Below are 12,177 nucleotides of genomic sequence, written 5' to 3'. Positions count from 1 at the left end.
CTTGTACTTCCTCAGTAATTCAGGCCTGATATTGGGGCACAAATGCTCATGTTCATTGGCTTTTACTGAATGATTAAATGTTTCAGTTTTATAAATCTTACAGTACACTCCAATAAAAGAATAAAAATGTGAATAGTAACTACATGCTTTTAAAAAATTATATATAGTTTATGATATAAGCAGAAAAAGCATTAAGAAGAAGATATTTACTTGTGGACAAATCGAGCTTCGCATATTTAGAAGAATAACAGCATGAAATGTTGAATATTTGTTTAAACTTATATCTGGGTATATTTATCTTAATTTTTAATTTTGAAGATATTTCTGTTAATTTATGAAGCATATTTGCTCAAATATATTCAGGAGTTCTAGAAACCTGAATATTATTTTTTCTGAATATGGACATAGAGATAAGTCCAGTGATTAATTTCGCTAGCAGAATATATTTGTGGTATTTTTATCTCATATAAAATAAATATTTTTTATTTGCATTTGCACTTGGAAAATATGGGATAATTGACATTATAATTGCATTGGTTAAATGTGTGTGGTTTTCTAAGTTAAAGTATAAGGATATATTCAATGAAGAGGAAATGAGACACTTAACAAATTATGGACATGTATTCTTTTTAATACATAGAAATATTTAACATAAAACAGAGCCAAGAGGGAAAAATAATGATTCAATTGTGTTTAAAATTAGGGGGTGGGGAGGCATGCCACTACATACACTGAAAAATCCACCCACTTGTCTTTTATTTTCTGTGTTCAGAAGGTAATGGTGACTTTGAAGTAGGAAAATATTGATTTATTATGTTATATCCAGAGGGTTATTAATACATTTTTCCTTTTCTTTTCTAGCACACTGATTTATGTCAGTACATGGACAAGCACCCTGGGGGACTGCATCCAGATAATGTGAAGGTAGGAAAAGATCTTTTTAAGCCAAAGGTTAACATTCTTGTTGTGTATTTTTTGAACTGAAGTCTAGCATCTCTACCATAACATATTTAAATTTTTAAAATTTTTTGTGTAAAGAGAAGGGATATTGAGGTGAATCATAGTCATTGCTTCAGTTGAGTTGTTGGAAACCATGTTTCAACATTAAATATTTTTACTGGGGTGTTAATATTTAGATCTCATCTTATATTTTCTTGCTGGAGAAACATTTGCTAATAATGAGTGAAAAACCACTGGAATCCTACTTTTTAACACTTCACAGTAGAGGGGAGTCTCAGTTCTAGCTTGGAACCCATACTGATGTACCAGTTGGTTTCAACATAAAGCATCATTATGATCCAAAACAATGTTATGGTGGGTTCACGATGCATGTCTTTTTATTTCTATGTACAAGCATGTTCTACTTCCTGCTACTCTTTTTCCTTTCTTTTAGTAGCAATTTTACTACCGAGTATCAAAAGAACTACGATTTCCTAAAATTTGACCTCACAATCATCTTGGGAAATTATTCCAAAATTTCAAGTTTCAAACAGGAAACTCTTTCTTCGTATATGCAATAGAATTAGAAGAGATCAAAGTTATATCTGATATGGCTTAATTATGTGCTTACATTGTGTAACTCAAATGACTACATTTCATAATCCTGAGAACCAATTGAATATTACAGATATATTTGAAGTAAACTTATTCATCTCCATTTCTTCCCATTTGTTATAAGAAACCCTATTAGTAATAAACTAAGAGGTCTTCACTTTATTCCATAATTGAATCACCTGGGAAACTTTATATGTATATGTATAAATGTGACAAGTTAATAGAGGCTTTTATATAGTGGTCAGTTACACTGTATAATTTTAAAATGTGGGAACTTATAGGAACTCTGTCAAAATATTGTTAAATAAATAATGGAATCAATATAGAAATTATAGTCTGTTGATTTTTTCCTATGTCTTCTTTTTGTGTTTTATTAGATTGCCTTTCCTTAAAGTTTTTTGACTGTTCATTTTTCTTAAAAATCTGTAACCATTAATATATAGTTTATTAGTAGTTAGAATAGGTTAGAAAATTTAATGGATGAAAACACCTGTTTTATTAATCTTGTCTATGTTCAATTCCAACTCTAAATATTAGTATTATAACATGAACATAATTTTTTTAACATTAAAATCTCAGATTGTCTCATTTATACATTCACATGTTCTCTTCTTAGGGTTTATTGGCTTTGAAATCAATAGTACAATACATCTTCATTCTTGTTTCCCATTCTATCCCTGAGAATGTGTCGATCACTCAGCTAGTGAGACCATTGGCCCCAGGGAGCTCAGAAGTCTGCCAGCCACAGTGGAAATGAGCAGATCCTCTGAGCTAACTTTGATTTCCTGACTTTCACATTCAGTGATGCAATTGAGATTAAATAACTGATTGAACCTTTCCCACAGTCATGACATCACTGGGCTTTTATTATCCCTGTTTAGTTTCTCACCAATCATCTGTGTGTCATTAGTTATCAGCAACTGTTGGTGGAAAATTTTATTGATGAAAAAAAGAAAACCTCTTTCCACAAAGCATCTCTGTGTTCCCTGTCCTCAGGCCACTGACATTGATGAATTTTGTCCCATTTTTACTATACATTCTGCTTCTTCCATTACATTTTATTTTTCCTTATCTCCTAATGGTCATGGAGAGATGGGTCTCAAGGTTACTGTTTCTCAGTAACTGGGCTGTGCCTCTAGAAACTGTCTCACCAGCTCCTATTCAAGCTTTGTGTGCTTTTCTATCATCACATGGTCATTCATCATACTTCAAATACTTACTGTTTGCTCCTCATTCCAAGTCCAGGTTGCACCATGGTGATAAACAAGATTTAACACTACAGGACTTGGTGCCTCCTAGGACATGGTGAGAAACTTAGTGATGAGTGAAATGTGTAGTCAGTGTAGAAATAATGTCACGGAAATTACATGTGACACTTACAGTGAGCCTGGGTATTTATATACAGCAGGAACTTTTCCTACTTGGAAGTTGTTTAACATGGTCACAGACAGATGACTGACTACATTTTTGTTTCTAAAAAAATGTGATGTGATTTACCTATTCTTATTTTTTAAAATACCTTAAAAGCAGCAAAATGTACTCATCTATGGGGATTCCTTTCCCCATAACTAGTTAAATCTTTGATTTGTTGAGGATCTTCTGAAATGTCCTGGACAGTCTCAGTTCTTGGCATATTTGTGGATACAAGAAACCTCAGTAATAAACTAAGAGGTCTTCACTTTATTCCACAGTAGAGTCACCTGAAAAGCTTTATATGTATATATATACACACACACACACATATGTATATTCTCACCTCCCGGAATCAGGATGTCTGCATAGTGTAATACTGAGAATTTTAGCCAGAGTAATCAGCCAAGAGAAAAAAATGAAAAAAATCCAAATTGCAAAAGAAGTCCTCCGATCATCTCTCCTTGCAGACGAAGTGATCTTATGTATAGAAAAATCTAAAGACTCCACCAAAAAAAGTTACAGAACTGATAAACTAATTCAGTGAAGTTGCAGGATACAAAATCAACATATAAAAATTCGTAGTATTTCTTCCCCAATAATGAGCTAGCTGAAAAAGAAATAAAACAATTTAATTTATAATAGCTACCAAAAATTATGTAGGAATCAGTTTAACCAAGGAAGGTGAAAGATCTATATAAGAAAACTGCAAAACAGTGATAAAAGAAATTGAAGAAGATACAAATGGAAAGACATCCTATGATCATGGTTCAGAAAAATTAGTATTATTAAAATACCATTCTACCAAAAGCAATCTACGGATTCAATACAATTCCTCAAAATACCAATAACATTCTTCATGCAGTAGGTAAACAATCCTAAAATTTATATGGAACCACAAAAGAACCCAAATAGCCAAAACAATACTGAGCAAAAAGAACAAAGCTGGAGACTTCATACTACGTGACTTCAAAATACACTACAAAGCTATAGTAACCAAAACAACATGTTATGGGTATAAAAAAGAGACACCTATGTGTCTGAACAGAAAAATGCTCAGAATAGAGAACCCCCAAATTAATCTGCATACCTATAGTCAACTGATATTTGACAGAGGTGTCAAGGACATACTTTGGGGAAATAACATTCTCTTCAACAACTGGTGCTGGAAAAACTAGAAATCCATGTGCAGAAGAATGAAACAAGACCTTTATTTTTCACCATATACAAAAATCAACTTCAGATGGATTAAAGGCTTGAACATAAGACCCAAAACTATTGAACTCATGCAGGAAAACATGGGAGAAACACTTCAGGGCTTTGGTCTAGGAAAAGATTCCATGGCTAAAACCTCAAAAGCACAGGCAACAAAAATAAAAATAATAGATAAATGGGACTATATTAAACTAATAGGCTTCTGCAAAGCAAAGGAAACAGGAGCAAAGATACAGGCTGTTGAATGGAAGAAAATATTTGCAAACTCTTCATCTGACGAGGGACTAATATTTAGATTATAAAAGGAATTCAAATAACACAACAGCAAAAGAAACAAACTCATTAAAAAGTAGGCAAAGGACCTGAAAAAACCTGTCTCAGAAGAAGACATAGAAATGGTGCATAGGTAGTAAAACATGCTCAACATGACTAATTATCAGAGAAGTAAAAATCAAAACCACAATGAAATTCCATCTTACCCTAGTTAGAATGGCTATCATCGAAAAGACAAAACATAACAAATGTTAGTGAAGATGTGGAGAAAAGGGAAATCATACACTGTTTGTGGGAATATAAATTAGTACAGTTATTATGGAGAACCTATGGAGGTTTCTTAAAAAACTATAAGTTGAACTATCATATGATCCAACAGTCCTACTAATGGGTGTTTATCCAAAAGATAGGAAATTTCTGCACCTCCATGTTCATTGAAGCACTATTCACAATAGCAAAGATATGGAATCAATCTAAGTGTCCATCAACAAATTGATAGATAAAGAAAGTGCAGTACATACGTACAATGGAAGATTATTCAGCCATAAAAATGAATGAAATCCTGTCATCTGCAGTAGTATGGATAGAACTGAAGGTTATTATGTTAAGTGAAATAAGCCCCTCGCAGAAAGACAAATAGGGTGTATTTATATTCATATATGTGAGCTAAAAAAGTTGATCTCATGGAGGTAGAAAGTAGAATGATAGTTACCAGAGGCTGGGAAGGATTTTAGGGTGGGGGATGAAGAGAGTTTGATTAATGAGTACAGACATACTGTTCGATAGAAGGAATATGTTCTAGTGTTGACAGCACAGTAGTCTAACAATAGTTAACAACAATACATTGCATATTTCAAAATAACTAAAAGAAAAGATTTGGAATGTTCCCAAGACGAAGAAATTATAAATATTTGAGGTCAGGGATATCCTAAATACCCATCATTATACATTGTATGATTGTATAAAAATACCCTGGGCTCCCCAAAATATATACAAATATTATGTATCAATAAAAATATACTTTAAAAAGTATCTTTAAGTAGGAAATGTGGGCATTTGCTCAGACACAAGGAGGAGAGGCCAAGATTTCTCCCATGATCTGCAGCATCTCCTGACTCTCCCTATGTCCCTGCATCGCTTTACTCCCCAGCCCTGGGGACATGTATACTTGCCAGCAATCCTAGCCTCTTGTTCTTCTACAGCCCTGCAGCCTGCTGGCTTCCATTGCTCCTCAGTCTGCCAGCAGGGGAGTGGGTGGTGACCCAGAATAAGGTGGGGGCTGTGTAGGTCAGGGAGAGGCAGGGGAAAGCTTGAGAGACAGGGCTTGGCATGGAGAGCTTCAGACAGCAAAAAGTCCTGCCTCAAGGAAAAGATTTTAAGAGTATTCTGTGAAGGATCTGATCATTCCAAGACAACAGACCTGAAGAATCCGAGAAACTCTCCAGTGAAGACCCTAGTTGACAAATGAGTAACTTGGAGGAAGCCAAGTTGCTTGCACTGATTGGATAGGGAAAGGTAGAGAAGGAAACTTTAAAAAATTATCATTAGTAGTCTCAGAGGGAAAAGAAGATAATTCATCCATAAAACAAGAATGTCGTATTATTTTTGAGAAGCAGAATTTAGTCAACACAAAGGAAGTCTTGGAAATTAAAAATATAACAAATTAAAAACAACAATAAAATCATGGGAGATAAAATTGAAGAAATTTGCCAGAAAATAAACCAAAAAATACAAAGATGAAAAATGGGAAAGAAAGTATCAAAAAATCAGAGGTCTAATCTAGGGGATCCCACATCTGAATAACTGAGGAAAAAAGAAAGGAGGGAATCATTAAAGTAATAACTATGAAACCATAATTCTTTCAAATGTATAGGATTGAGTTTTTAGATTAATGCCTAGATCATTTTAAAAAATAAACTGAAAATAATGTTCATTATTGCAAAATTTCAGAACACTGGGTTCAAAGAAAAATCGATAAAAAAGGAAACAGGTTTACTCCACGGGATCAAGAATTACAATGGCATCAGATTTTCAACAGTAACACTGAAAGGGGGATGGCAGTGAGACAATAGCTTGAAAATTTGGACACAGTAGTATTTTCAGCCTAGAATTCTGTGCAAACTGTCAATGAAGTATGAAGGTAAAATTACCATTTTCAGATGCACAAGGAGTTGAAAATTTTGCCTGTGTTACATTCTTTCTCAGGAAGATACTTGAGGATATACTCCACTGATACTCAAGGAATATGCCAAGGAAGTGAAGACAAAGAAACCAGGTAACAAAATCCATCACAGGAGAGAGGTGAAGGAAATTCCCAGGATAAAGAAGAAGAGAATCCTAGGATGACAATTATGCATCAGGCTGGGAAAGTAACTTGCTAAGCCAGCAGGCCAGAAGTCTCCAGGAGAGATTTCATAAAGGAGATAAAACTGTTAGTTAGAATACCAAATGTGTTTAAGTAGACTTAAAAGATGGGAAAAGAATTTGGTGTTGAATTAGTAGTGACCACAAAGAAAACTAAACAAAGGAAAACAAACTGACAAACAAAAGAACTAGATTATTACTAACACCAGGAAAAACAAATTTTTGTGCAGGGGAAAGAAAGGTATTCATAGTAAACTTTATAGCTCAGCTGTAAATAACATTTGCATGGTCATAATAATTTAAACATTGAATGTTGATGTAATTTAAAACAAAACAAAACAAAAAATACCTCTTTAAGTGATAATGCTGTAGCCAAGCTCATTCCAGGACCAGCGTCCTGGATCAATGGTTCATTCCAGCCCCCGACATTTCATAGAAAGTAAACATCAGGTTCACTGAGATGATGGAGTGTGTTAAAGGGCTTTTTGACTCTTTGTCCAATGTTCTTTTCCCTGAGCTACATGATTAATACATTAAATTACTGTAATTAGCTTGATTATTTGTGACTTTCGAAATACTAAGTCACATAGGTTCATCATCATTTTCATATTGATGATAATAGTGATACTTTCTCCAAGGGTATGGAAAGTTAAAAAATAGATGTAGCTTGTTAAAGCCTTGTGTTTTGGCATCTGAATTGCAGTGCATGGAAGCAGACAACCCTTATTACCATGTTGGTTTCTATGGGAGGCCACTCATCTAATTATGCATTGGATTTACCTCACTGTTTGCTTACAGACAGGGGTCTCCTCCAGAGTTGCTTTAGGATCTGAACTGCAGGTGAAATTATTCTCAAAAAATTCTGACTATGACATAGTGACAGATGTCTCATGGGTATTTCTGTTTGATATATAAACATTTTTTCATGTGGTGATGTTTATTGTCACTTAAATCTATGAATATAAAAATGAAGAACATAAAAATAATATTTACTAAGTTAACAGCTGTTCATAATGCTGTGCTAGATATTAATTTTTTTTAAAGTTGATCTTCCCATCATCTTAGATTGTTGGGAAAATATAGACAAAAAACCTCAGCTGAGCTAAAATAAGACATTGTAATAGTTCTTTATAAATTTATGGAGATAGGAAAACCAGGTGAGATAAGCTATTGTCTTTAAAAGAGCATGTCCTTTTAGTAACACGGAAGCTCTATGTTTGCTAAACACTTCACAGATTATTAAATGTTCAGAATGTGATGAATACTTAATTTTTATTATGGTGAACAATAGGAAAACACCGTGATCAAATCATTTTGCTTCTAAATTTAGCAATTTTGACTTTTTCATCATTCTGCAGCTGACAGTATACATAAACATTTTAAACACTTATCTAGGATTCTAAAACTGTACATAGTTGTCTTTGTTGATATTTTATATATAATTGTGTATTATAAAAATGTGGATATCCTGCACTTAAGAATTGTGGAGATTATTCCTTAGTGAGACTTGGGTAGAATTTCAGGCATTACAATGGTAATGTATCCTGGAAGAATGAAGGGGAGAAAAAAAGAACAAATGGAACTACACATAGCTCCTGATTTCATAGTAAAACAAGATAATTTTGTACTAATTCTCAGCAAAACATCTGTGAAAGTTTTATTTTTCTTGATGCATATTTCTTGTAAGCACTGGAATAGACTCATTTTAAAAAGCCGGTGTTAACTAAATTTCTAGACTCACTTTGCTACTTTAATTGCCTACAAAATGTGTCTATTATCAATATGGCATTCTGAAATAAATATTCACTAATAACAAATGGTTTATTTCTAAGCATAATATCAATTTTTGACAAAGTAATTTTAGCAATTAATTAGAGGATGATTAAAAACCTGAATCAAAAGCCTGAGGACATTGGCCCTGTTATAAATATTTATGATGATTAAAGGCATTGCAACCAGTTTGTAGATGGTGATAATTGGTATGTGGGAAACTGGTTAGAATATTTTTGGAAAGGTAGTTTAATTCCCCACTCCCTTTAAAGACCAATCACTGTAAATTATGTTGGGTTTGAGCTATCATAGTTGAATATAGAACTTGTATTAATTCTTGATTTTATAATTCTCAGTGGTTTACAGATTGACCATTGCATTTTCACAAATGACTATAATGGTCTAAATTTCATCCTTTATTCAGTTTTTCATGTGTTCTTTAAAAATTGATAAGCATGAGAGACTGAAAATTAAGATTCATGAAAAAAAGATTAATTGATGCTGTCTCCAGCTGATATCCAGAAATGTAGATGTTTGAATCTTATTACCATGATGAGATTGAATCTTCCTGTGTTTTTATGTAATGTACTTCCATTTCTGTTATCATAATGACTTTTCTAGAAGGTTCCCTGCAAAAACACATTTGCCCTTTTTTTGTGAACAATTGAAAATGACCAAAGTAATTTTGAATTTCCTGCCTTATTCTCTGAAGTATCCGAAATCCTATAGGCATAAAGCTGATTCTTATTTTTCATTTCAATAGATATATTAATTAAAAGGATAGGAGGTTTATTATGGTTGAAAACTTGCTATTTTTCTTTAATAGACCAGAGAACAAGCAGGTGTATAACAGACAGAATAATGCTATGCCAAATAAGATTGTATTATCCAGATGGCACGGAGAATTGATTTCTAAATGAGACTTTCTAATGTTCAGATGGAAAACCAAGTGACACCTGATTTTCTCCATATTCTTCATTAGAGCGTCTCATTTAGCTCCTAATAATTTCCTACTACACATGACTGTGAATATTATAGAGCCTTTCCTCATTCTGTATTTTAATTAAGAAATATGATTATTTCATGAGGCCATTAAAGAATATTTTAAAAATTTGACACCAAGTCTCAGTGTCTGTCCAGGCTTTTTTTTGAATGTTTTCATCCTATTTTTATTATAATAAAATAATCTTCCATATCTAGAAAGTGGAGGACTAATGATAAAAGAAAATGAAATCCCACATGTCAGCTCATATTGTGTTAGACATTCAGAGGGGATCTGAGTAGTGAATTTTCTGGTTAAGATATGGGGCCTGCATTTAGTTGTTTAGAACATGTCTTTTGCATCCTCGGGATCATCCACTGATTTGCTCGTAACAATTTGGATCCAGCAAAGGAATTAAGGCCAGCTAATTAAACAGTACACTCTTTCCTAGAGATCCTTTAAAACCCAGATTGAAAAGAAATCACCCCAAAGAATGATGAAATGCAGACAATGATTGGAAGTGTTACATGATGCTTTAATTGTAAGTTACCCAACTTGGGAGTTCCCATTAAGAATAGGGGAAACACCCTCCTGGGCTTTACACTCATCGCCTTGCCTCTCTCCAGTTTAAGATGTATCTGCACATGACCCCTTTGTTTCCATGTTTTCCAAGACAGACATGAGACCCTGGAGGGAAATAAGTTCAAGTAGTAGAGTATACACATATTGTCTTGGATAGGCACAGCATTCCTGTGTCAAGCCAGTACAGCTCATAGGTATTTTCTCATTCCTGTATAAATTTCTGTTACTTCAGACCCACCTGAGAGGATGGAGAAAGAGGTTTGTTGATCATACGTATCTAAATTCACAAGTTGTTAAATGTTACATCCTATTTGAAATTAGTTTTTCTTTGGTATAGCTTGTTTTTGTAATTTACTCCAAGGCCTTTAAACTCAAGATCTATCACCTTTGTCAATTTTTCTATCCACATCTCTCTCTTTTTAGTTATACTAGCCTTCTCAGTTGATATTAAGATAATTCATTTTGATTTAGTATCTAAGCTGTTACTTTAGTCGGAAAAACCATTTAAACTCTGAATATTGATTCATTTTCATTGTGTATAAAAAAGAATGGCCCTGTAGTTGGGAGAGAGTAGCATAAGTTCCCAAATGAAGTTGAGTAGGAAGAACTACTGACTCTCCATTTCCCAATTTGGATTTTGTGCTATTTCTGTATAGTTCAGAAAAGCACTTATCAGTCAGGTCAGCCCTATAATTCTGACAGACAGAAACTGGACAATGACAGAATAAGATTATGTTATTTGAATTTCTTAGAACAGTTGTTTCAGTTTTTCTCTTGGAAAATTATGTTAGATAGCTATTAAATCCAACAGCTTGTCTTTAACAGTTTCTGCTCACCTAGGGAATATTTCTAATACTAATTTTAGGCAGATGCCCACCTTTATTAGGAAGACCCAGCCCCCCCCCCCGCCCCCGCCGCAACATGCTTCACAGTATATACAAAGCCCAATAACTTGGAAACCTACTTACTGTACTAGATCTTCTTTTACAGAACTTGACAAAACAAAGATCAGTCACACTAGCCTCACTTGACTTATTATAAGTCTCCTAGCTCTAGATCCCATGGCTTTAAACTGCCTGCTCATTGTAGGCACCTCCATACCGGAAACACCGCCTTGCTTGGTGTCCACCATTGCCTTGAAGTAGAAAGAGAGTGTGGAATGGAAGGCCAACTTACTTGGTAAGCTAAGCAGTTATTTCCCCAGCAGCTTGCCCACGAACTTGAAATTCTCATTTTTTGAGTTATTTCTCTCCAGAAAGTTCTCATCTTTAGGAAAAGCCTATTAATGTTCAAAGATCTTAAAGAATGTAAATTAAATTGTTACATTATCTAGAAATGACAAAGCATGTTACTTACGTCAGAGCCTTAGGGATTGTAACTAAAAAAGCAGAAAGAAGAATGGAAGAACTCAAACAGGGCAAAATAGTGGCAGGACAAACTCCTCCTGCTACTCAGATTTTCCAAGAACTGGATCTGTAAAATATATATTGCAAAAAAATACATGTGAAAGGACTGATGCCTTAGCATGAATGCTTGTGTCTTATACCATCCCAGTAGCACACTTAACACTGTCAAGTATGTCCAAAGTGACACATAAATTATACTGTAATGTTGAATAGCTAGGGTTTTATTTCTGTCTTTTTTTTTTATATCTCTGTATAACCCTCTAAGTATTCTTTAAAAATTCAGTACTTTGAATTGCAATGATACTTTGTAAAATAAAACTATTTGGGTGTACATTGCATTACAAATTAGGATTTAATATTTGCATTAGCTGTTTTGAAACTCAACTAAATGGAATGAATCATGATGAATCATTTTGTGGCTTTTAAAAATTGAAGACCTAGTATTGCAGTTAAACCATTATCTGATGCATACTACAAAATATTTTGACATTGACTGCATATAATTGGGATTTTAACTAATTATTTTTAACTTCTAGGAAGTTGGATATATGGGTAGTTTAAGGTTTTGCAGTCTATGGGTTTTTAAATGATACCGTGTTAAATATGGAACATACTATTTGA

At 33.7% G+C, this 12,177-nt stretch overlaps 1 protein-coding gene across 7 annotated transcripts in view; it reads left to right on the top strand.

The window, feature by feature from the left end:
* CDK14 (cyclin dependent kinase 14) overlaps nucleotides 1-12,177 on the top strand; it is a 592,881-nt gene that overhangs the window by 288,058 nt on the left and 292,646 nt on the right. For all 7 annotated transcript variants that reach the window (XM_054495986.2, XM_063667603.1, XM_054495990.2 and 4 more), the window contains one exon: nucleotides 862-924. In XM_054495986.2, coding sequence (XP_054351961.1) covers nucleotides 862-924 — 63 coding nt within the window. The remainder of the gene's footprint in view (nucleotides 1-861; nucleotides 925-12,177) is intronic.

The sequence above is a fragment of the Pongo pygmaeus genome, chromosome 6 (assembly GCF_028885625.2).
Source record: "Pongo pygmaeus isolate AG05252 chromosome 6, NHGRI_mPonPyg2-v2.0_pri, whole genome shotgun sequence".
Lineage (NCBI taxonomy): Eukaryota > Metazoa > Chordata > Mammalia > Primates > Hominidae > Pongo > Pongo pygmaeus.
This window is presented reverse-complemented; position numbering and strand designations above follow the sequence as displayed.